The sequence below is a fragment of the Cynara cardunculus genome, assembly GCF_001531365.2.
Source record: "Cynara cardunculus var. scolymus isolate 2C chromosome LG 1, CcrdV1, whole genome shotgun sequence".
NCBI lineage: Eukaryota > Viridiplantae > Streptophyta > Magnoliopsida > Asterales > Asteraceae > Cynara > Cynara cardunculus.
Window position 1 is genome coordinate 1665782 of NC_037528.1, and position 25761 is coordinate 1691542.

The following is a 25761-nucleotide window of genomic DNA, read 5'->3' on the forward strand; positions in this document are numbered from 1 at the left end:
ATCCTCCAAAATAGGAAAACATACTTATCCTAAGAAACTACTTAATAACTTTCCTAATCAACTAATTAATTCCTAATCAGCTAATTAAGAATAAGAAAATTGCAAACAGCCCCCTTCTACTTGTTTCCTGCCTCTCTTTTGCGACGCTGATATATCCGACCCCAATGTGGGTCGGGCTGAGACGTATCATACACAAAGAATCACATATTTGGTGTTTGCTTGTTTCTTTTTAGCTTGTCCCTTTGTTTTGCATCAAATTAATGCTAACACCATGCTTATTTTCTTTTTTGTCAAGATAGGATTTTGTTGGGTGAATGAAAAGTATAAGAAGTGTATCTCACAAATGGTTCTTTGTACTCTTTTCGAGTCTTGCTTGAGGATTCAAACCCATCAGCAGATGATGATAATGATGGGTTTTCATCAAGATCTCCATCTTTTGTAGCGGCTGAGGATGTAAGCATGATGCTTTTCTCAGCAGACTCTCTCAAATTCAGACTGTTCTTGGTGTTCCTATCTTTTGGCTGGCCATGAGTCCTCAGCTGAGTTGTTGATGATCCATCTCCCAACGACATTGCACCATCGCCTGAAGCTGCATGTTGGATCTTAGCAAATCCATACTAAAAAGAAAACTGTACAGTCTCATGCTTGATTGCAATATAAAAGGGGTTTTGAAATAATTACATTTCTTTTCGACTTTAGGCCCTCTTGTGCCGCAGAGGCGTTGCTGCATGAGACAAACAATATAACCAACAAATTATATGCAATAAGCCAGATGAATATGTAAATGTGAGATCAAAAATCAACAATTTGACTATACACAACATGGAAGATACATCTTCGGAATCCATACGGTAGAGACGTAGCATAAAGGAGGCCAATTGTTCAAAACAATGGCGAAGGCAGGTTCATGATAATACTTGTAAAATTACCAAAAAATATGTACGAACAGGTGGGATTATTTTAGAATGACCCTCAAATTACATCCATAAAGGTGAATATTTGTTGTTAATTCGCTAACACACCCCTTACGGTGATATTGAGATTTAAGCATACCATCCCTTGGTAATCATGAAAAAACTACCCAATACAAAGAATAAATGATGTTCTCTTAAATGACTACCGAAAAAAGATCAAACTTATCACAAAAAATGAGCGAATTTGGATAAATTATAAAAAATCAAACATGCTCCGAGTTTTATTCATTTAGTTTTACAAGAGTGTTTCTTTACGGCTTAATCGTTAACCCTGTTTTCTCGAATTTAAGAAGAAAAGAAAAGAATGGGAAAGAAAAGAAAGGAAAAGAAAGACCCATTATATTAGTTCTTGAGAAGGAAGGAAATGAAAGAGAAGAAAACAAAGTTTTATGTTCAGAGAAAGGAAACGAAAAATGTTTATTTGGTAGTGACTTAATGATATAAAGTAGCTTATTCAGTAAACTTCTAGAAGAAGCTTTATTTAGAAAGCCACGTTTCGACCAAACATGTCCCTTCCAATTAAAAAAACACCCTCCCGTCTATGGAAAAAACCCTCCCAAAACAAAAACCCTTCCAATCCCTACCCAAACAAGTTAATTTATGCCGAACTTAATAGAAAAACAACCAAATAACCAATTTAAGTCTAGACCCTAACCCCCCGACTTGACCTTAATTGACCACCACAAACAAATTAATACGAGAAAAGGAAAAGCCCTAAAAATAATCCCACGTTATCTCTTGCCTCCCTCAAACGGTCAAACCCACCGGTCTCACAGACAAATTTATCAAGAGTTCGAGACAAATAACTTTTCTTATTCAGGACTTAACGCAAAAAACAGCCCCTAAATTATTCTTTCTAACATGTTTTTTTTTATTTTCAACCAACCGGTCTAGTTGCATACAAAATATCAAATATAAACGAAAAAAATAACGAGACTCGTTATAAAGGAGAACAATATCAAAATTTACGTGATCCACTTGGTTTCGTAAGATCATGAGCGAAATAAGACATAGGATTCAAGCGATCGATTTGTCAAAATATTAAGATCATTTCAGCGCATCTTAAAAATTGGATTTAACTGAAAATCAGGAGAGAGATTACATTGACTTCGCGGACGAATTCCCGAGCGGCTTCAGCATCTTCATCACTACTATCACTGCACAAATCACAAACTTAATTTTCAGAACTACGACAACGACAAGGATCGCATACTAATAATTACGTGAAACATAAACGATAAAAGTGTAGAAAATAATCCAAAATTGCACACAGAAAACACACCTTTTACTTTTAGGCAAGAGAGGACCGGTTTTCCTGCGAGGCGGTGGTTTGGGGTTGAATTTTAGCTGTAAAATTGAGTACTCATTAGATTCTGATCGTTGTTTGTTAACTCTAATATTTTTGATTCAGATCTGAGATGAAAACATAAAATGATTGAAGATTAAAGAATAAACAGAAGTGGTGTTGAGAGTTGAGACCTTCTTGGGTTTTGAAGATGGCGGTGCTGGTGGATCTATATCCATGGACACTGCTTCCCGGAGATTGATAACGGAGGTGAGATGTTGGCCGGAGATCTGACAAAAAACAGGACGACGACGAAGAATCTATTGTTAGGGTTTGAAACGAAGATCAAGAAAACAAAAAGAGGACGCTAAGGGATTCGAACTCGGGAAAACCAAGTATACAAAAGAGAACTTTCCACTACGCTATGGTGATTCTTTTAACGTCCTTCATATATATAATTATTTAAATAAACAATTTATCGCTTTTCAACAATAAAAAAAGTAGAGACCAATGGTTTGAGGTAGCGGTGGACCCAAGATTATTAATGAACAAGACACCTTTAAAGTAGATCAAAGACCAATAAAACCGTTCTATGTGCTTTTAGCCAAATTTCACTATTTCGAGGAATTTTTTAAAGTTTTTTGGTTAATTTCAAAAGATCTTTTAAGTTTTTAGGTTGATTTCAAGATATTTTTAAAGTTTTTAATTGATTTTGAGGGACGTTTTCGATTTTCTTTACTTGATTTCGAAATATTTTTTGGTTGATGTTCATTGTATTCCCGTATCCAAAATATTTCCTTACAAAATAAGATCGAGTGGGTACATGGAACCTCACTCTGGATATAATAGGTCGGCCCCTTGTTTGAGGAAGGGTTGGATTGAGGGTCTTGGCTTATCCCATATACATATTTTGGTTGAGGTGGCTTAATGGGGGACAATTGAGGGTCCTGGCTTATCCCATATACATATTTTGGCTTAATGACCTAACAGTAAAGTCGTAAAGAAAGACTCGTGTATGGTAGAAAGAATAAACCGTCCAGATCGATAAACTCATTAAGTTGCATATATCAAAAAGTGAATTCAACCTTTAAAAATACAAAAAGTTCATCTCTTAACAGTATCCGCACGATGCAACAGATGTAAAGGATTTCTCATTTGCCTTAATTAAGAATTTTAAAACCTTTATGGTTTTCCAGAAAAAACAGTTAGGTTGTGAATGTAAAAGGGCACAAGACAAAAGATACAATAAACCTTGCTTAACTCATGTACTCATAACCAATTCATCTTTTATGTCACATATTCCTATCTATCCAAAAGGATTTGCTCAAAAGACAAACTCTAATAAATTACGATAGCTCCATTCATTGTCCTTTTGGCTACGGCCCGACAGGCCAGATGAAGTTTTTGGTGTTAGAAAAGGGAGCCATGCATTATTGGCTGAGATCTTAGTACCAACTTTCAAGTGCATCATTAGATTGGGGAACGCACATGTAGCCCTGAGCGATTTTGCATCTTCACCGATTTGTAATATTCCAATTCTATCATAATGTCATCTTCACAATCTTTCATTCTAAAGGTTGTGAACAACACATCAATGGGCATTCCTGAAGTAAGCAATGAATGAGCTATAAAAAATGGGTACAAAGCTAATCGAAGAATCCTATACCATGCCAATTATATGTGACAGAAAAAAATTATGGAAGCACAGTGAATAGCAGTTCAATATTCAAATTCTAGCAACAACCCACTACAAAAATGTGCCATATTTCATATTTAAAACATATAGAAACAAGTACAAAAATTATTCAGTTCTTCAATAGACAAACTTACTTGGATTTCAAGAAGATGGCCAAGAATGCCCATGATTCCATATATCATGCAGGAGCTATCAGTCACCAACAGAGTGGAAAACATCAGCCAAACACAATTTGAGTATCAATCTTTTTCTTGTTTGAACATCCACCCTCTGTTTCAAAGTGTAGTCACATGTGATCTTTCTGTCAGCTCTCACCAAATATAATCCCCCATAAACCTTGTTGAGCTGTCAAATGTTAACTTGAATATTGTAAAACAAACATTAAAATTCCTGTCTAAATAAGATAAACACATAACCAACAAGAACCATGCTAGCAAAACAATTGAGCAAGTTATCCCTAAGTTCATTGCTTAAAAAAATGTCATATGGCTTACAGGTGCAACACGCTCGATTACTGATTCATCAAAATCAGGACCTAGAACATCCTCAATTTCCCAGTTTTTCCATCAACAGGCACATTTCATACCTTAAAGCTCTATGGCCCCTTATCACAATAGGTGAAACATAGTTTCAGTTTCCTGTGTTAAAGCTTCTTTTGTCTCACATATGACTCGAGCAACCATAAATCATGTTATCAATAGGTGATCATTAGAGGAGATTGAAGGTACGGATATGGCTTTTGTAACAAGGGGATGTACTGGCTATGAGAGAGTATTAGAAGTTCTGGAAGGAAGATAACTTACAAAGTGATTCAATCACTTGCAAGGAGCAACTGCATATTTTTCATTAACTGTTGTCCAGAATAAATAATCCTGAAAATAGAATTAATCCAACTACGTATTAGAATTTTAATTTGTGGGCCTTAACACATAGGAACATGTGAATTCACCATAAGAATTTGCATTGTTTGGGGTGGGCAGATCCTTTGTGAAGAAACCCAACTGAGACAAGCGTAGCGAACTGAAATGACTTGCCTGTTGCAACCAGTATTCCACCATTACCATGGACAATTGACCTTCCATGTCCCTAAAAAACCAGTAGCGAAAAGTGGACAAACAAATGGGATAAGGTCATGGGTTCTAGCCATTTTGGTCTTTAGAAGACATTGGACTCATGGGTATAAACCACTTTCGACTTGGCAAGAAAGGATCATTCAAAAACTTCCCTCGTCAATTATATCGCACCCAATATACCATTTTCAATGCTTGATCTTAGAAGGAATCAGCAAAATATAAAGGTGTTACCTTAATCAAAATCATAAGAATTTGAATCATAGTCATAGAATTCATTTCTCTACAATTAAGCTAGAAGCAGATCAAGAAAGCTATCAAGATTTCAAGTGATTGAACTAATATAGTCATTCTTGTATAATTGCCTAAACCAACATTAAACACAAACATGTCAAATTTCCCAATCTCTGCAGAATATGCCTCCTCATCAACCTACTCAAAGAATACTTCAAGAATCAAGATTCATGTTTCCAAATCATAAATCTTTTCAACATTTAAACTACAAAAACAGCATCATTGGATCCTGTTCAGTTCTCCAACAGCAAGAAAGGATGTATTTGTTCGGATTAGAGTCAAAGTGCTAGTAGGATTACACATTTATCAGCAAAGCTAAAACAGTCTGACCGAGTATATCTCACTCAAAAGTAAAGTTTGGGGGTGGGATGTAGGCGGGCTATCTATCCCAAAGAGTAGAGCAGCTACAAAAGTTCAATTTAATTTTTGCTCACATTTACACTTGCTGGAAAATCTAATAAGGAATTCATTTTGAATACTAGAGCCCTACATTATAGAATTCCACCAGTTCTCAAAGAAGTAGGGATTTTCCAAATATAAGCATAAGTCCGATTCAAAATCCTAGAAAAGATTACATCTGTAATCATCCATTGACGGGTAGATTCCTTTCGGAAAGTTCTTGCTTAAACCTCTAGAGGTTCAGGCAATTTGCAGCAAAGACCAAGGGTTCATTTACAGAGTGAACACTACTTATTTCATTTTTCAGAAATATGACATTTGTTGTTCCCCAAGGAGAAAAGGTTTTTTTTGCATCAGTTGATCCTGAAGCATATCTTTTTTTGACTGACTTCCTTTCTACTTTCTAGGATTTGAAAAAGGCAAGGTCCTTACAAGTCAAAGCAAAAAAAAGCATGCTGAAAGCCTCAAACCCCATTTTCTTATAATCTCACTCTCTCCGGTAATCATAGCCTATTATCATATGATTCATGCCGATGTTTACACCAGAAAACAGCATTTTTCTTGATATCTTGAATCCTAATACAAGTGGAAAATCTATATATAGCCATAAAGGGAGGTTCAAGAGTGACCCGCAAAAAGGAAAACAAGGCAACCTCTATCAACCAGTTGCTTAAAAAATTGGACCTTCTAAAAATTTCAAGATAACCATAACTCACCTTTTATAAAGGGGTATAGATATATCAGTGGTGCTTAGCAAATCAATTTCTGACCCGATCAAAAGTAGAGCAATAATATTAGAAATACAAATGCAGGATATGATCAGGTTAGATACTAGCCAGCAAAGTTACATATAACACAGAAAATTTCAAGTTAGACATAGATGGGATAAATTTTTAGATCTGAAGTAGACGAGTTTCTACTTTTATAAAAAAAGAAATTTCAACTACACAAGAAATAGAAGTAATATTGAATTGCAATAAAAAACGCAATATACGATATTCGGATGTAGGGTCTGGTGGTTGAGATGTACGTTAACATACCTTCTACACCAAAGAGTATAGTGATTGTTTCCGCAACTACTAGATCAAGGCCAATTAAGCATTGTTCACCACGTATGGTCCTTTTGTGCATATAGACCCTCTTTTTACCAAACATGACCAAAGGCCAATTGAGCATCGTTCACAATGTATCAAGCCATAGCTACCAGTAATCTCGACAGGAGCATGCACCATCTTTGAAATGATGAAACCGAGTTGCATCTCTAACAACAATTTCCCTACCAACAAGTTTCGAAATGAATTTGATGGCCGAGTGACAATCTTTACATACCCTCAGGTTCTTCATGATCCTCAAAGCACTGTTCTTAGGAGTCTTCATTAGCGCAAACGCAATAGCAAGCTTTTCGCTATGATGCATAAGTATCTGCTCTTTCACCTCTTCATCAAGATCATGCAACACAGCTTCGGTTTTCGGGACAAAGCCTAGTTTCTTGATTTCCTTCCAAATCTCTGCCATCATCAGATAGATTTCTTCTCTCTCGGGATGAACACTGTCTTCAGCTCCAAACACATGAACTTGGTTCCTTATCTGAACCCAACTAAACCCTTGATCTTTCTTCACTTGTCTAAACCTCATTGATCTTCTAATTTCAGCAGCATCCTCCCAATTCCCACAAGCAGAGTAGACGTTGGCTAGGGCTGAGTAGGCTCCACTGTTATCGGGTTCAATTAGCAGCAGCCTCTCGGCTGCAACTTTTGCAAGCTCCATGTTTTTGTGAACAAAACTAGAAGCTAAAAGCGAACCCCAAGCTATAACATCTGGTTCAATTGGCATCTTTTGTATCACATCCCATGCTTCTTGAAGTTTTCCTGCACGTCCTAACAGGTCAATCATGCACGCATAGTGGCTAGCGGTGGGTTCAATCCCATGTTTTTCTTGCATCAATTTGAAGTACCAACGACCTTCTTCAACCAATCCCATATGGGTGCAGGCCGAAATTACTCCAACATAAGTTATATGATCAGGGTTTATATCAAGACTCAACATTTTTTCAAACAATTCCAATGATTCTGCTCCATGGCCATGCTGAGCTAAAGAAATGACCATGGATGTCCACGAGACAGTATCTCTTAAACAACTTATCAGCTCAAACACACGTTGGGCGTTACTAATGTTTCCAGATTTGGCATACATGGTAATCAACGCATTACTTACAGAAACAGATGGTGCAGCTGCGGATTTTATGGCTCTTGCATGAATTTGTTTACCATGGTCCAGAGAAGCTAGGCTCGAACTTACACTCAACATAGCTGCTAAAGTGTAGCTGTTAGGTTCTAGGCCTCCTCTGATCATCGATCTAAAGAGATCCATTGCCTCATTGTTGAATCCATTTTGCATATAGCCAACAATCATAGCTGTCCATGCTACTACATCACAATCCCTTAAAGAATCAAATATTTGTCTGGCCAAGTTCATGTCCCCTTGTTTAACGTATCCATCTAACAGAGCTGTAAATGCTATTATGTTTAGATTCGAAATCCGATTTTGTTCTACAATCTTTTGAGCTTTCTTGACATAGCCAAGCTTAGCGTACATGGAAATCAAAGCATTTCCAACAGCCCCAGATAAGTCAAATTCAGTTCTGATAATGTGGCCATGAATTTGTTTCCCCGAGTTTAAGTCATCAAGATTTGCACAGGCAGATAAAACACTTGCTAAGGTATATCTATCTGGCTTTAGTACTTGATTCTTTAACATATTACAGAACATATCAAGAGCTTCAATATCGAGACCATGCTGATTGTAACCAGAAATCATTGAATTCCATGTAACTACATCCCGATCAGTCATTTGCTCAAATTGAGTGAGTGCAAGATCAAACCGCCTACATTGCATATGCATTGCTATCAACGTATTCCAACTTGACGTGCTCTTCAATTTCATCCTACCGAACACAGATTCAGCCATCAACACATCACCTGATTTCACATACATGTTTAGCAGAGAATTTGCAACACTAGTATAGCTACTGAGTCCAACTTTAACAATAAACGAGTGAACTTTCCTGCCAATTTCTAAGGACTTCATCGCAGCACATGAGGCAAGAATAATGGTAAATGTGTACTGCGTCGGCATTATATTGGAAGATATCATGTCAATGAACATCTTGATAGCATTTTCAAAACGACCCATCTGATTGTAACCCACCATCATCGCAGTCCATGAGACAGAATCTGGTTCAGGCATTTCTACAAACAGACGGCGTGCATAATCTATCCTTCCCTGTTTCGCATAGGCAGAGATAATCGTATTCCACGAAGATGCATTCCTAACAGGCATTTCATCAAACAACCCAGTGGCATCTTCAAGAAACCCTTTTTTGGCATACAAATTCATCAGATTGTTCATGAGGAACACACCAAGATGAAGACCCGACTTGATTATTTGAGCATGAATCGCTTTCCCCGCACATGGATCATTGTTAACCAGGGTTCTTTGAATCAGAGAAGCATAGTGATCAGATAAACACGTCAGATGTTGGTATTTAGAAGTTCCCATGCAAAGATTATCTAATTGCTTTGACCATGGTGTTTTTGGGTGTCTCCTGAATCCTAATGAGAAGAAACTGCAACGGTCGGTTTTCTTTTTAATCGTCTCTTGATAGTTTATATAACAAGATTATATGGAAATGACTGAAGAGCGAGAGTCGAGAGAACTGGGCGCTGCTGGACAGAAGCTCCAAGCTTCAGAGTCTCTCCGCGCAAACTTTTTTTTAAAAACGTGTCCCAGCCTCTCGTGATCCTTTCTTCTTTAAAAAAAATATATTTCTTGGAGTGGGTACACTTATGGTTGTTTATGTTCATTGGTTGAGGACATTTGAACAATCCAATTTAATATTTGTGGTTTGGAAAAATCTTAAACCAATCCAACCCAAACCAAAGTGCAACCTAACCCAACCCGTACGGGTTGGTCGGATTGACACTTTGGTATATTAAAATATTCTTCTAACCTTGAATATGTTATTTCTCTGCTTATAATTTCTTTTTCATCATCAACCATTTGATACAACTTATTCATATTTTTTACGTATATCACATTAAATTAATTTTCTCAATTTACATATATATGTTCACAGTTACTGAATGAGTTATATAGAGATATAAATAGATTGAAAATATGTATATATGAAAAACATACATGATAGTGTAATTGTCTAATGTATATATTAACAGAAATTCAACAATCATATTAAATCCAAGAAATAAAAGGATATCGGGGTCATCGGATTCATCGGGTTGGGTTGGGTTCAAATAATAGTAACTCAATACCTACGGTTTGATAATTTTACAACTCGATAAGACATCGGGTTGCTTCGGGTTGGGTTATTTCGCATTGGGTTGGGTTGGGTTGATCGGGTTGGTTGGGTTAGTCGGGTTGTTTAGCACCCCTAGGTACACGACACACCGTAATTTCAATATTTATTATATTATTAAATATTTTTATTTTAAAAAAAATTATTAAAGATCAAAATGAGTTAAATTCGAATAAATCATAAGAAAAAAAAACGTTTGTTTCATAAAATTACAATACATTCCATTATGATATATATTGATAAAAAACCATTTTTTAAAATACCAGGAGTTTCCAGATTTAAATCTAAGGAGGAATAAAAATTCTCTTATGAACACGAAGGTTCAAATACGGTGACTCCAGGCTATCTACAAAGAAAGATGTCGTGTTGGAATTATTGGGCTCACATAACGAGTTGGATATCCAGATTAATTAAAAAAATCCATTTTTAATTGGTCTATCAATAATATTATAATATATTGATAAAAACGGTAAGAGGTGTTATGTTCTTATCATTAAAAAATAGTCTTATAACTCATTTTATTTGGTAAGACATAAATATTGAATAAAAAATATTTATATTTCAATAAATAGTAACATGGAAGCAATTGAGGTACACTAACAATATATTTTACGGAAATTAAACGAAATAGTTATTTTTGGACCAAATTCATTTCTTTCTTTTAAAATTTCTAAAAAATCACTACTTCCAAAACCGACACCTTCTCAATTTACGGAGAGATCAAAATGTAAATAATAAGTTTCTAAACATGATCTGCAAATATAGGTTCATATATTTGAAGATCATGTTCAAAAACTTATGTTTTAAACATTTTAACCCCTCTGCAAATTGAGGAGGTGCCACTTACGATGGTATGTAATATTTTTGAAGTTTTCGGAGAGAAATGACCAATGGGCTGTTTGGCAATTGATGAATGGTTTGATACAGAACGATTAAGTAGTCAGAATGATTAAAAGGCTCTCATAATATAGTGCAAAATGAAATATAATTGTTTGGTAATGGTTAAAGGAGGCACATGATACAAAATTTATGGTTTTAAAACTATTAAGAGACAGACTTTTTTTTTATGAAACAAAATTCATCTTGTAAGTCGTATTGATTCAGAGTTTGTCTCTTAATGAAACTATTAAGAAGTAAACAAACAAATGAAACAACCCCTAAGAGATGAATTTGATCTTGAAAATGACTATTTCTATTAATTTCTCCATATTTTGCATACAAAACTATATGCATACTTAAGAAAGTCTACATGATTGGCCTCGAGGAGTCGAGGGTCTCCATAATATTCTACAACGTTGAGAATTGACGTCGGCGGTGTCAGGGGCTGCCGGAGAAAGCTGTGAAGAAAGAGAACAGAAGTACAACAGATGAGTGATGTAAACCCTCGACCGGAATCATTTCTACGGGTCCGTTCCGTGTGAAACCGGAAAATTCTATATCAATTAAAAATATATTCTTTTTATGTTTCTATAGTTGTATTTTATTTAAAATATTATCATTTTATTAAAATCAGACAAAATCATATTATAAATAAACATGAATAAACACATTTTCTTAACACAGGAACATTTCGTTCGTTCACCATCCAGTTTGTTCGGTTAAGTTAAATGAACGAACATAAACAAGTCTCCATGCATCTTTCATTCGGTTTGTTTATAGCCATCAGCTTATCCAGTTTCCTATATTGTTGATGTTCTTATTTCAATTTACATCTGCACTTTTGAGCAAATCCTCTCTCAAGAGAGTGATACTATATAACATTTGATCACATACGATAATACGGTCATTACACAAACTTGCATCAATTCTTCCATGGAATCCAAGTGTAAAGGGAATTCGAAACTGCAAATGCCATAAACTTCACTTTTCCGCTCCGTCGGGTACAAGCACGATGGACCCTGAAGTTTTTCGACCTGCCAGGTCAGCATGCGCTTGAGCAGCTTGGGATAACTGGTAAGTATGATTTACACGAACCCGCAAAGCACCAGAAGCCACATTCGTAAGTACCTCATTGGTAGCTTCACGCAACTCCTCCCTTGATATACGAGATGTCCTCAGTGAAGGCCTCGTCAAGAATAGTGATTTTGCTGCCAGCACAGATAAAGGTACGGGGTCAGGTGTCCCAGAAGATTGACCATAGCTGACCATATATCCACAAGGTTTCAAGCATGCCAACGATCCCTAAACAAGAAACGTTATCACTAATTAAAACCTGAACCTCAATAATCAAGAATACCAAATAAGTGTTGTGACTGTGTTAGGGTTTGTTTGTTAGCAGCTTAATGGGCTTAATGAGACTCATAGCTTACTTGGTTAGCTATACATGACTATTTGGTAGTGGCTTAATGATATAGAATGTGGCTTATTTAGTAAACTTGTAAGGCGAGCTTTATACACAAAGTCAAGTTTTCTTCCTAAACTGTCCCTCTCAATTAAAAAGCACATTCCTTCCATCTATGAACCCCCCCCCCCAAAACCCAAAACAAAAACTGTCCAAATCTACACAGACAGATTAATACACACATACAACTTTATCCATTCAGGACTTCATGAGAAGCCAACCAAATAGCCCCTTAAACTAGATCTCTGCTCTTCAGTGTAGATGTCATCTCTACGTACATCATCCCACCTCCGGTGGGATGGGATATACAGTGTTCGTTTGGTTTGATTTTAGTTGTGTTAAAGCTGATATTGAATACAAGAGAAGGAAGAGAGGATCCGGGTTACCTGAAAGGTATCTTTTCCTACAGAATCGAAGACAACGTCAACTCCACCTCCAGATGTTATCTCATCAACACGAGTAACGAAATCCTCTTCCTTATAAATGATAACGTGATGACATCCATCTTCTTTGGCTTGCAAAGCCTTCTCTATCGTTGATACAGTTCCGATAACGGTGGCACCGAGCATATTTGCCCATTGGCATAACAAAGATCCAACGCCACCTGCTGCTGCATGGATGAGTACTGTATGTCCTTTTTCTACCTACATACAAGACTTGCCTCTTTCAAGATAATTAGATAAAAACCCACGAGGCCCACAGATAACAGCCAGAAAAATCCTCAGTGTCCCTGCTGACGTCCTATGGGCCGAGGCCCAAGGTCTCGCCTTTATTTGCCAATGGTTTCACAATCTTGAATTGGTAATTTATGTCGAGATCTTGGTATGCCAATCTAGCAAACAACATATAAACATTCTTTGATGATATTTAAAGCAATCGTTCATCTTACCTTGAACCAAGTTCGAACAAGGAAACGAGCAGTTAGTCCTTTAGCCATGACAGATGCAACTACTAAAGGATCAATAGGAGGAAGAGGCATTGCTTTATCTGCTAAAACAATCTGCTCCTCTGTATAAGTTCCCATCGCACTCCCGGAATGATAAACGGCATCTCCAATTTTCCAATTGGTTACTCCCGGCCCAACTGCCGTCACCACGCCTGCCGCCTCCACCCCTGCAAAACTTCATCTCGTATCACCTCAACACTACCCGTTCATATTTCTTTTTTGGCAAATCTTGAGTTTTCATTGACGATCTTTAAGGATGCGTTTGTTATCCAAACAAGATGACTGGATTGAACAGGACAAGACATTTGTCCAGCGGGCATGGGTTAGGGTGGAACTCCCCTAATCCACTTTGCTCCGGTCTGTTCCGTGTAAAAGTCCTATTAGATATGGAACAATGATCCATCTTCTGTTCTGTCTAGACCAGTGTAGCAAACGCACCCTAGTGATAATTCTACTGTGTAGCAGATGGGTAAATATTCATGAATTCAGAAGACAAACCTGGTGTATAAGGGATTTCAGGCATTTTATAAACTCCAGTACGGAAATATATATCAATGAAGTTAACACCAATGGCCCTGTTCTTCACTCTTATCTCTCCTTCTTTAGGATCCCCAATTTCAACATCCTCCCATTTCAATACCTGTAAAACCATTTTCTTCAGCAGCATGCACAAACACAACAAAACCGTTCTAGTTCTTCCACACCAGATAAACTAAGGAGAATAATGCTTCAAAATTTGCAGATGATTTAGACGGATTCGATTCCAGAAGAATTTTATAGACGATTGAAGAATAAACAACGAAGGTAAGGCATCATAAACCCTGAATTTGAACAAGGAAATTAAAAGGGTTATCGAGTCAAGTGAACTTCTACAAACGATGACTGAAATACGACATCGGTTGAGAGTAGTTTAAACGATTATGATTGTCTTTCCATATAATTTAACACGAACCACACAAGAAAACACATTGGGGGAGATCAAAGAGATGATTAAACCTCAGGGCCACCAAGCTCATAAACCCTAATGGCTTTCACCATTGTTAGTTGTTGAAATCAGCAGGGGTTACGGTCTTTAGCAGTGGAATTGAGTCTGAGTAGCCTTTCCAGATCAACAAGAAGGGAAGCTTGATCGGAGATTGTGAATCGAACCAAATTCTTGCTTCAAAAAGGAGGTACGAGTTGGCAGACGGAAAATTCGAGTAAAATTCATCGAAATATCCAAAAGTTACAGATGTTTTTCTTTTTTTTTTGACATTTTTTAATCTAAATTTATTTTCTAGGCCTAGAAGGTTAAGAGTATGTGTACGTTAAAATCGAGAAAAAAAAAAGAGTTTTAATATATAAAAAAAAGTTTGATTAATCTGGATATCCAACTTGTTGTGCAAGACAACTAATCTTAGAGTAATCATTTGTTTTGCGGTTGGCCTGAAATCATCATATTTGAACTTTCATAACTACACGGAGACTTTTATTCTTGTTTGAATTCGAACATAAGTCATCTAAATACTTTTGACCTTTGAAGCTCAAGCACAAACCAATTGAACACCATCCTTATAGTTAGCAGTTTTTTATAAAAATCTATAAATTTAAAGAAATTTTTAAATAAAAATTATTATAATAATATTTTCCCTAGGAGGTATTAGTAATAATATTTTATTAAATGATTTGAATATGTATACTATATTATAAAGTATTTAACAAAAACTTTTAAAAATCATTTTTTATACATATTACTTAAAATTCAATATTACAAATAAATTATGCGTAAGTATAACTTATTAAAGTTTCATGTTTAAATTCGTGTGATTAACTACAAATAAACGTAGTCAAATAAAAGATAAACATTTCATTTTAAATATAAAAAATCTAAAATATAATTAGAATAATTATTGAGTTTTAACAGAATACTTAATTCTTATACTTAACAAAAATTATATTATTAAATAAAAAATATATTACTTCGTTATTAAATCAAAATTAAATTATAATAAAAAAATTGAATTAAAGAAATTACACAAAAAAAAAACAAGAACTTTCAAATAGTTAATTTGATACTGATACATTTATTTTGAAATTTTATGATATTTTTACATTTATATTTTATTCAAAAATAAAAACATTTTCTCTTTCTCAAAACCACATAAACCGTATTATAACATCTATAAAGAAGAAATAAAACAAAATATTAAAATCAAAATACATCTTGTTGCATTGCATGAATACCTTTCTAGTTTTAATAATATAGGTAATATTATAATTGTTAAAACAAAATAGCTATTGAAGTTAAGTATAATTTTTTTAAAACATTTTGAATTTTAATTTTAATTTTTTATTTTTTTTAACATAACTAGAAAATAACTTTAAATCAAGAAATACCTAAAAATGAAATCCTATTTGTTTATCCGTTATTTCTGTAAATTTCCAAAAGATGGGGCTCTATTCCAGATTTCCCACCTTGAACACAAAGATGTATGTTCATTTCAAATTTGATATATGGTCCTTGCATTTATAGTTTGTACCATATTGGCCCCTAATTTTCGTTATTGTTTAATAATGACCCCTAAAGTTTTTCCTCTACTTTAGCCGTTGAGTATCTCACCTTGAAAGAACAAACTAGCCTTTTTAAATTTGTAACTGGAAAAATATATGTTTATTTTATCTATTTTGTATATCTTTACTACTAAAATAAAACCATATAAATGTTTATTAATTGTATTTTTAATTTAAAAAATATATTAAAAGATACAGATAAGTCTATCAAATTTTAAAAAAAAACCCATCATCTTCAGAACCACAAATTTAAAGACGACCACTCTCCAGAATCTTGGAAACACGTATTAAAATTCTTTGGCTTTTATACCACTTGACCGGACCACCACTACATAGCCCGTGTTAGCAATAATAATATAAGATGAATTTAACAACGCTTTACCTGCATCGGTAATTATTACAAACGATTACCACAAAGAAAACATAGATGGATTCATCTCTAACACATTACACAATAAACTAAAACATCCAACACCATGAAATTAATCACTCCCCATCCGGTATCAACACAACCGAACCTGTCGTTTTTCGAGCCTCGAGATCGGTATGAGCTTGCGCTGCTTGAGACAACGGGTACTTATGATTAACACGAATCTTCAAGACTCCGTTTGCTACATTCGTGAACAAATCTTCAGCGGCTGCAAGTAGTTCATGCCTTTCCTCGGTGTATACCCCCATCGCAGAAAATGTATAGAAGAGCGCTTTGCCAGAAAGTGTGGAAGACGGAATCGGATCTGGTTCACCTGAAGCCATCCCAAATTGCACCATATATCCACGCTTCTTTAAGACCTCAAATGACCCCTTTTCAATTTAAAACACATAGATATCATTAGTTATATATTTTTTTTGAAGTAAACCCGCAAACACCCTCTCCAACAAAAGCTAGACGGACACAGTTGATCTCACAGTGTTGGTAGGGGGCTAGACGGGTGGGGGCAAGCCAATGGCCAGGGGTGTCAAGTTCCTACAATAGTAGACCTAGACACTGATACCATATGATCGGTATATGTGGAACTCTGTTAGACAATCTTGATTACTTACTTTGAAGGTGTCTTTTCCGATGGATTCGTAGACTGCATCCACCCCTTTGCCGGAAGTTATCTCCATCACACGATCCACAAAGTTCTCATCTTTGTAAAGAATCACATGATGACATCCATCTTCTTTCGCCTGAACAGCCTTCTCTTTGGTCGACACAGTTCCGATGACCGTAGCTCCGATGGCATTTGTCCATTGACACAATAAAGATCCAACCCCACCGGCGGCAGCATGCACAAGAATGGTATGCCCACGTTCAACCTGTCGTAATTCATCATCATTAAAACTATAATCACATATGAATCATAAATTAAGAAACCCTTAATCAAGATCTGTATATATCACCTTAAAACTGCTACGGATCAAGACTTGTGCAGTTAATCCCTTAAAGATAACAGAAGCCGCTTGAACGGCATCAACGCCGGAAGGAACCGGCACGGCTCGATCTGCCGGAAGTAATCGTTCTTCTGCATAAGCACCCACCGGTAACGTACCGTAAGCCACAAGATCTCCGACTTTGCAGGTGGTTACTCCGGGACCGACGGCTGTTACAACTCCAGATCCTTCCAAACCTGGAGTATACGGCAATGGCGGAGAGGTGTTGTAAAGACCCTTACGCATATAAACGTCTAAGAAATTCAGACCAATTGCTTTATGTTTCAACCTGATTTGTCCTTCTTTCGGTTCTCCAAGTTCAACATCTTCATATTTCAAGGCCTGCAACAAATTATTAGATTAGTTTGGGTGGAAACGAAGAAATTACAGAGATGAAGATGAAGATGAAGATGCACCTCAGGGCCACCGTGCTGATGAACTATGATTGCTTTGACCATGGTGGTTGTGGGTGTGGAGTGAGATAGTTGGTTTTGGTCTGGAGAGTGCGGTTTAATAGCAGGAGAGGTAGATGGATGTGAATTATTATTGGGCAGCTTTCTGTATGTGGCTACCATTTTACTTTTACTTTATTCATTAATACGCTTCCTTCTTCTTCAACTTATAATTGGAATTTGACAACCAACCCCTTTCTAAATTAAGCAACAAAATATAATCAAAATTTGTTTTTTATTCTAAAATAGAAAGAAAAACGGTTATTTTTATAGTAAATTACATGTCGTGTCTCTGTAGTTGTATTTTTACAACAACCTAAGTCGTGTCTCAGTTCCATAATACTTCGAAGGGCTAGAATCACGACAAGAGAGTCCATTTCCACCACCATCTACCTCCAGCTTGTATTGTTAATCCAACTCAATGCTTCCTTGAGACCGATTGCTTCCGCTAATGCTGGCTGCACCATCCCTCGTCGACTTGTTCTCTTCACCCGAATAAACCTTCCGACCTCGTCCTGAACAACACAACAAAAACGTGAATCTCCCAAACTCTATGAACAAGGTCGCATCGGAGGTTTGCACCAGCCCTCCTTCCCATTGGCATCGGTCAAAAGACTCCACCATGGAAACCTGTCCTTATCTTGAGCATCTTTTTATTGGGACCTAGGTCGTTCATTTATTTAGGGCCAAACTTATCAAAAAGAATGCAACCACATGGATGTAATTCCTTAAAAGTGCAACTACAAGATTTGTCTCGCTTCTGTTTAATACCAGATTTGTGTTTGTTTAGCGTATTGACCAGAGAGTGGTTCTTACTTTCTGGTGATTTCCTCCAAAGTTTTATTTTCTTGTCAGTAGATCCACTATAAACATCCCCATTGCTCGATAATGCAAGTGCATTTATTGCATCATCATGTGCATTAGCTACTGATTCTAGGCATTTGAAGTCAGTTGTCTGCCAAATCTTTAGTGTTCTATCCCATTAGATCGCTTTTGTCTCAGCAAGCTCTGTTTAGATGGTTTTTTTTTAAAGATTGCTATCACTTGCTGTTTAGATCTTGCTATTTAGATGGGGTTTTCTTTGAAGATTGCTATCACTTGCTGTTTAGATCTTGCTATTTAGATGGGGTTTTCTTTGAAGATTGCTATCACTTGCTGTTTAGATGTTGCTATTTAGATGGGGTTTTCTTTAATAAAATGCTATCACTTGCTGTTTAGATCTTGCTATTTTTAGATGGGGTTTTCTTTAATAAAATGGTTTCCTCTATTGCACGATCAGTTATTCATGGATTACGACAACGACYCCATGTTTATTGCCGAGGGACAAGAAGGAATCGAGGGAGGCGATGAAGATGACATGGATGGAATGCCTTTTGGCACTCAAAACAATCAATATATGACTAATTTACGTGACCAAATTGCGAATCAATTAATGTCAAATCCGTCAAATTAAGAATTGTTAAAAACTATTATGTTGGAATTTGGATTGTTATRTTATTGTTTATTCATGAATTTGAAAAATTATGTTTGGTTGGACTAATATGAAATCTTGTTTCGAACTAATAATGTTACGTTTGTTTGGATTAATATGAAATATGTAGTTATTTTTGTAAAATTATTGTTTCATTCAGATATCAGCCAAACAGCTTTATTTCATTCAGTACTAAATCATTCAGAGGGTTAAAATGGTAATTTTACCGTCATTCAGAGAACAGTTACCAAACAACATTATTTCATTCAGCACTTAACCATTCTGACCTCTTAACTATTCTGCACTAAACCATTCAGCAACTGCCAAACAGCCCCTAAATGTTTCATAATATATGTAGATATGTTTTTTTTATTAATTATTATGGGTGTATATAGGTTGGATCGGGCGGTTTACAACAATTTTATAATTCAACTCAATTATGATGGTTTGAAAAAATCTTAATCCAACCCAACTTTTGTGGGTTGAAACGGGTTAGTAGTTACAAAATTTTGATGAATGAAATACTTCATAAAACTTAAGTTTATAGGATCAAACTATAAAACGTCTTATAAAAAATATTATAATAGGTTTATAGGACGTTTTTTGGCATTTTAACAAGTTCTTTAAAATATTTTTTACATAAAGTGTCGTTTTAGTTATTTTGGGACAGAATCAAACGAGAACGTTGACTATTTAAGAAAACAAGAAAAATGTCGTTAATGTACAAAATCACATTTGATTCACATAACTAGTCATATATGATCCGGACTACTTTATCATGGGACTTAAGTGGCCTCAAAAAGTCGTCCGCTTCCATTTAATGTAAAATCATATGTGATTTTGTACATTAACGATATTTTTCTTTTTTTTAATAGTTAACGTTCTCGTTTGAACCTTCATCTACTCATTTTATAGAAACATTTTGAGAAGTGTTCTGTAAACTCATCTATTTATAGGTTATTTGTGTTCATATGATATTTTTTCAAGTAATGTCGTATAAAATAACTATTACGACACTCTATCTAAAAAACGTTATAAAAATTTGTTAAGACGTCCAAAATCATTCTATAAACATATTGTAATTCTATTAGATAAGACATTTTTTTGGTTTCATCCTACAAAGTATCATATTATGACGTTTAGATATCTTATAAGATCTAATGTTGTTGTAGTGAAATGTTATAACTAAACATTTTCTTTCCACTTATTACAACATAAAATGACGAAGTATTTAAATTGATGGACCCGTCAACCAAATATCTGTCATTATCATTCATATTCTTCGACATATCAATTTGTTGTTGTTGCAAAAATGATTTCAATAATTTCAATTTATTAATTAAATTATTTGTTATCATTCTTTGATCGTGAATCTCTTTTGATAACCTATAAACATTTACCTAAATGAAATACAAACATAATCTCAATAAAAAAATATATAAAATTTTACATATTATTAATATATATATAATTTTATAAAAATTATATATTAATGATGGGTTGACAAGTTTAAATGAATTGAGTCAGATTCAATCCAATTCCAACCCTCCTAATTAACAGTTTGAAAATCTCAAATAACATATCATATCTATCTGAAAATAATATTTTAAAAGGAAACTGCTAAAAATTATTTTGGTCACATGTCACAAATGAATATATTTATAATTCTGTACGGACAAGGGATAAGTGGGACAATACGTGTGGTGCTACGTGATTCTCCATAAGAGGAAAGCAAACAGTCGGTGCTGCTGCCAACATTTTATGTCACAAATATGGAAAAAGTCCATAAAAATAAGGAGCTTTAATACTTTAAACAATTGAGTTTTTAATTTTTTTTCCAATAAATAAATCATTAGATTTTTTATAACCATTTAAATACATCATTTTAACCTATAAAACCCGTCTTTTTTTTATATTATTTAAGAAATGATGTACAAGTCTTTATGACAAATGTACAAATTCTTATAACATTGAGAAAATAAAACCCAACCACCCTACACCTTTATCGACTTATCACCAGTCACTTGTTTGGTTCACCAGCCATCCACCTTCTCTGGTCATCTATTTGGCAGTTGTTTGATGGTTTAGTATAAAATGATTAAGTGGTCGGAATGATTAATAGACTTTTATAATATAGTTCTAAATGAAATATAATTGTTTGATAATTATTCAAAATGAAACTAGGGTGTTCAATGGTTAAGGGTAAGGGTACTAAAAAAACCCGACCACCGAATCCAATCCAACACAAAATAACTCAATCAGAAGCAACTATCTAATTAAGTTGTAAAATTTTCAAATCGTAGGTATTGAGTTGAAATTGAGTTACTATTGTTTGAACTCAACCCAACCTATGAACACTTCTAGTTAAAGGATACCCAAGATACAAAATCATTTAGAATGTTTTATAACCATTAAAAGACTTTTTTTTTTTTGCCGAACAAATTTAATCTCTTAACGATTCAAATATTACCTGTTAATGAAACTATTAAAAGGTAAACAAACAAACAAGTAATGTATATCATCAAATAAATAACAGATACAAGAATCACTACGATTCAAATAATAATAAATAATGTATTATTTCAAACTTAATAATTTAAGTTCATGTTGTTATGACTTCTTACAAAATTATGTGGCTACAATAGTGTGAGCATTTATGGGCGTGAATCGATTGGTCAATTATACATGTCATTATTTTGTTTGTATCGTTTTCAATTCATATTCACATGTTTGGTTTCTACTTTCATCGACCAGTCCCCCACCACTATTTCACTATTTTCACACATTCATATATGAATATATGAATGATTTTGATAGTTTAATACATTAGTTTTCATTTTACAAAATTATGCAAATATACACAAACATTAAAATATATATTGGAAAAAAATTAATTCTAGTTATACGAAATACGTATAATAAATCTAAAAATAAGCAACGCTATTATTAGTTAGGTCTGTAATGCATTTAGATGTATAAAAACCATGATGAAACAGTTATACCATAAACCAAACAGTGGATTGATTAACCACTTACATGTTGGATTTATAACCCTAGTATTGATCTAAAAATGTCAAATGTAGGTGTTTACTTCTTAACCTAATACCCGTTGTGGTTTTTAATTTTTTCGATGACCATACAGGACCACCTCTATGTGCAACGAGAGAACTGATTCTTTTTAAAGATATGTTGGTTGAGAATCAAAATACGTACATTAATATAAATAAAAAATAATATAATAAAATATTATCAAAAAGGAATTTCATCGATGATTCTTTCTCTTAGAAATCAATGGTGGATTTGATTACCGATAAAATCCATCACTGATTTTTTTAAATAAAATATTAAATTTGATTTATTTTTCGAGAGACTTGTGACGGAATTTATATTATATTATATTTATTTTTAAAATGATTCCACCATAAATTTCTAGAATTATTTGGAATTCCCACAGTAAAATTATTTAATTATTTCATCGTAAAAATAAAAAATAAGGAGAGAAAGGAAATGGTAAAACAAAATAAAGAAAAAGATCAAAAGGACTAAATATCTTCAAGTTAACGAAGGATATAAATAGAGTTAGGGGTTGTTTGTTAATTGTTGAATGGTTTGATGCAGAATGATTAAGTGGTCAGAATGATTAAGAGACTCTTATGATATAGTGCAAAATGAAATATATTTGTTTGGAAATTGTGTATAATGAAATTAGGCCTCTTAATGGTTAAGGGAGATTCATGATACAAAATCATTCAGAGGGTTTTAGAACCATAAAGAACCAAACTTTTTTTTTACTAAACAAGATTTACCTTTTAACGATACAGAAATTACCTCTTAATTAAAATATTAAGATATAAACAAACAATCCATTAATTTTAGAAAAACGAAAATAGAAATAAATTGTAAATTATAAAGATGAAAATAGTGATTTTCCAAAACTAAAGGGACTAAACTAGAAATATTTAAGAAACCAACGAATGATTGACATGTATACTCACCTCTCCTGATAAAGCACCCACTCTCCCCCTATCTTTACTTGCTTTCTATCACCAGAGACATCCACACCCACCACCACCATGGTCAAAGCAATCCGAGTTCGTCAACACGGTGGCCCTGAAGTCATCACCTTTCACCTTATCTATCTCCTTTACTTAATTGCAGCTTTCTTTGAATCCAAAACTAATAACGATTCTTGTTGCAGGTCTTGAAATGGGAAGATGTGGAAGTTGGAGATCCGAAAGAAGGAGAGATCCGGTTGAAGCATAAAGCAATTGGAATTAATTTCTTAGACGTTTATATGCGTAAAGGTCTGTATGAAAGCTCCCCTCCTCTGCCATTTATTCCAGGTATGGAGGGAGCCGGAGTTGTAACAGCAGTCGGTGCCGGAGTAACCACCTGCAAAGTCGGAGATCTTGTGGCTTACGGTGTGTTGGACGTGGGTTCTTACTCCGAAGAGCGAATACTTCCGGCAGATCGAGCGGTGCCGGTTCCTTCTTACATTGATCCCGTTGTAGCAGCTTCCGTCATCTTTAAGGGATTAACTGCACAAGTGTTGGTCCGTCGTAGCTTTAAGGTGACAACAATCTTGATTAAAAAATTATATATAATAATTTATGATTATATGCTTTTAATTAATTTAACAACGATGATAATGATGATGACAGGTTGAACGTGAGCATACTGTTCTTGTCCACGCGGCTGCCGGTGGAGTCGGATATTTAGTTTGTCAGTGGGCAAGTTCCGTCGGAGCCACCGTCATCGGAACTGTGTCGACCAAGGAGAAGGCTGTGCAGGCCAAAGAAGATGGGTGTCAGCATGTGATTCTTTACAAAGATGAGAACTTTGTGGATCGTGTGATGGAGATAACTTCCGGCAAAGGGGTGGATGTTGTCTACGATTCCGTCGGCAAAGACACCTTTGATGTACGTGATCTAATTACATAAATTGCCAAAACCAATTGGTGAATTTAGTTTTTAAACATCTTTTAACCCTAATGTGGGTTTCGATTGCAATTATGGAACTAATTACTGTGTTTAATTATGGTTGAATTGAAGGGATCTTTGACCTGTTTAAAACCTCGTGGACTTATGTGCCATTTCGGAATGGCATCCGGTGAACCGGAGCCGATAGCTTTTGCTAAACTTTCGAGCAAATCGTTGTTCTATACTTTTCCGGCACTGAAGGCGTACACCGATGATCGAGAGGAGTTGGTTGCAGCTGCTGAAGAGTTGTTTTCTTGTGTTGCAAAGGGAGTTTTGAGGGTTCGTGTGAATCACAAGTATCCTTTGAGTCAAGCTGTTCAAGCTCATGTTGATCTCGAGAGCCGAAAAACAACGGGTTCGGTTGTGCTCATTCCAGACGAGGAGTAAACGTCTTATATGCTTTGTTTGAATACCTTTCCAAGTGTGGTTGAATTAAGCGATGCTTAATAAACTAGTCGATAATGTAATGGTAATTAAGTTAATAAATTATTTGAATTAAGCTCTTAAACTAATATCGTATGTTAAACTAGATGATGAGTTAAAATCACATAAATGGTGTGTGGCGTGACATCACGGCAAAGTCAAGCCTCAACATTACACGTCACGGCGAGGACGTGCTGTTTTTTAAAGAAATGACATAAGACGACAAATTTGTATGTCATATACAAAATTATATACACATAGATATATGTTTTCTGTATGGTGGTACCTTCTAAAACGATACGGTTGCACCTTTCATAAACGTAAAAATTTAACCTTTCGATAGGGAGATAATACGGTGGCACGCACCACTATATGCCCTTTTTTGAATCCGTCCATGTATTTATATACCTAAATTTCACTCAAAAATGTCAAATTTAGGTGTTTGGTGAAGCTATGAGAATCTATGGTGGTAACTTTTTTCATTTGAAAACTTGTAGTTGTATGAGGGTCTGTTTATCAAACATTTATCCGATAAGTGTTTATCGGTAAAATTTAACACTATTATATACTTATTGGGTAAGATTTTAGTTCACCAAAACGACATAGTATACAACAATTTACCCGGTAAGCGCTTATCGTGGTAAGAGTCGTCGTTCTCACTTATTGGGTAAGACTCTTGATCCTTGTCTCGCTCTTACCGGGTAAGATTCTTGATCCTTACAATATTCATCCGGTGAGGTAATGTTACTTAATAAATGCTTACCCGGATAAGCATTAGGTAAACGGCCCCTAACGCGTTATGACACGTTACAACGTGCTATTTTGTAGGTATGAAGTTACTTTGATATACTAGAAGAGTACTCACGCAATGCAGCGAGACACATCTCGGTTTTAATATTCTATTTTATATTTGTCTCTGTCGATGTTATAATACGATTTTATGTGTTTTTAAGAAAGCAATAATGATTTTATTTTTGAATAAAATATAAATTTGAAAATATCATAAAATTTTGAAAAAAAATATATCAATGTTAAATATCAAATCAACTATTTAAAGTTTTCATTTTTTTATGTAATTTCTTTAATTTATTTTTTT

At 34.9% G+C, this 25761-nt stretch overlaps 5 protein-coding genes across 7 annotated transcripts in view; 1 reads left to right on the forward strand and 4 right to left on the reverse strand.

The window, feature by feature from the left end:
- LOC112502221 (nucleolar and coiled-body phosphoprotein 1-like) overlaps positions 1 to 2642 on the reverse strand; it is a 5605-nt gene extending 2963 nt beyond the window's left edge. For 2 of the 3 annotated variants that reach the window (XM_025106091.1, XM_025106078.1), the window contains exons 1-5: positions 2454 to 2642; positions 2257 to 2321; positions 2077 to 2131; positions 682 to 724; positions 342 to 589 (exon numbers count right to left, since the gene is read on the reverse strand). In XM_025106091.1, coding sequence (XP_024961859.1) covers positions 342 to 589; positions 682 to 724; positions 2077 to 2131; positions 2257 to 2321; positions 2454 to 2498 — 456 coding nt within the window. In that variant the 5' untranslated portion in view covers positions 2499 to 2642. The remainder of the gene's footprint in view (positions 1 to 341; positions 590 to 681; positions 725 to 2076; positions 2132 to 2256; positions 2322 to 2453) is intronic. The other variant, XM_025106083.1, reaches the window with a different exon arrangement.
- A 2775-nt stretch (positions 2643 to 5417) lies between these two features.
- Positions 5418 to 9412, reverse strand: LOC112525695 (pentatricopeptide repeat-containing protein At2g22070). The gene is made up of 2 exons (XM_025135924.1): positions 6759 to 9412; positions 5418 to 5457 (listed from the first exon to the last, which is right to left on the reverse strand). Exon 1 carries the CDS (start codon positions 9274 to 9276, stop codon positions 6919 to 6921), a length of 2358 nt encoding a protein of 785 aa, XP_024991692.1. The 5' UTR covers positions 9277 to 9412; the 3' UTR covers positions 5418 to 5457; positions 6759 to 6918.
- Positions 9413 to 11698: 2286 nt separating this feature from the next.
- On the reverse strand, positions 11699 to 14559 carry LOC112517994 (quinone oxidoreductase 1-like). The gene is made up of 5 exons (XM_025125480.1): positions 14374 to 14559; positions 13876 to 14017; positions 13321 to 13544; positions 12818 to 13075; positions 11699 to 12271 (listed from the first exon to the last, which is right to left on the reverse strand). The coding sequence occupies exons 1-5, from the start codon at positions 14413 to 14415 to the stop codon at positions 11951 to 11953; spliced, it is 987 nt and encodes a 328-aa protein (XP_024981248.1). The 5' UTR covers positions 14416 to 14559; the 3' UTR covers positions 11699 to 11950.
- A 1655-nt stretch (positions 14560 to 16214) lies between these two features.
- LOC112516960 (quinone oxidoreductase-like) lies at positions 16215 to 17871 on the reverse strand. The gene is made up of 4 exons (XM_025124235.1): positions 17757 to 17871; positions 17311 to 17682; positions 16969 to 17226; positions 16215 to 16728 (listed from the first exon to the last, which is right to left on the reverse strand). The coding sequence occupies exons 1-4, from the start codon at positions 17796 to 17798 to the stop codon at positions 16414 to 16416; spliced, it is 987 nt and encodes a 328-aa protein (XP_024980003.1). The 5' UTR covers positions 17799 to 17871; the 3' UTR covers positions 16215 to 16413.
- Positions 17872 to 23285: 5414 nt separating this feature from the next.
- LOC112517773 (quinone oxidoreductase-like) lies at positions 23286 to 24752 on the forward strand. Its single transcript, XM_025125152.1, has 4 exons — positions 23286 to 23378; positions 23462 to 23833; positions 23925 to 24182; positions 24315 to 24752. The coding sequence occupies exons 1-4, from the start codon at positions 23337 to 23339 to the stop codon at positions 24627 to 24629; spliced, it is 987 nt and encodes a 328-aa protein (XP_024980920.1). The 5' UTR covers positions 23286 to 23336; the 3' UTR covers positions 24630 to 24752.
- The last annotated feature ends 1009 nt before the right edge of the window (positions 24753 to 25761 follow it).

Excerpts from the sequence above, each read along its gene's own strand:
- LOC112525695 (XM_025135924.1), bottom strand. The coding sequence starts at position 9,276 with ATGGGAACTTCTAAATACCAACATCTGACGTGTTTATCTGATCACTAT.
- LOC112517994 (XM_025125480.1), bottom strand. The coding sequence starts at position 14,415 with ATGGTGAAAGCCATTAGGGTTTATGAGCTTGGTGGCCCTGAG. Across the intron at positions 13,545-13,875 it reads TGAAATCCCTTATACACCAG|GGGTGGAGGCGGCAGGCGTG; the intron begins GTTTGTCTTCTG and ends GAAGTTTTGCAG. Across the intron at positions 13,076-13,320 it reads TTGTTCGAACTTGGTTCAAG|GTAGAAAAAGGACATACAGT; the intron begins GTAAGATGAACG and ends TCTTGTATGTAG.
- LOC112516960 (XM_025124235.1), bottom strand. The coding sequence starts at position 17,798 with ATGGTCAAAGCAATCATAGTTCATCAGCACGGTGGCCCTGAG. Across the intron at positions 17,227-17,310 it reads TGATCCGTAGCAGTTTTAAG|GTTGAACGTGGGCATACCAT; the intron begins GTGATATATACA and ends GAATTACGACAG. Across the intron at positions 16,729-16,968 it reads TCGGAAAAGACACCTTCAAA|GGGTCATTTGAGGTCTTAAA; the intron begins GTAAGTAATCAA and ends TAAATTGAAAAG.
- LOC112517773 (XM_025125152.1), top strand. The coding sequence starts at position 23,337 with ATGGTCAAAGCAATCCGAGTTCGTCAACACGGTGGCCCTGAA. Across the intron at positions 23,379-23,461 it reads GTCAACACGGTGGCCCTGAA|GTCTTGAAATGGGAAGATGT; the intron begins GTCATCACCTTT and ends TTCTTGTTGCAG. Across the intron at positions 24,183-24,314 it reads TCGGCAAAGACACCTTTGAT|GGATCTTTGACCTGTTTAAA; the intron begins GTACGTGATCTA and ends GTTGAATTGAAG.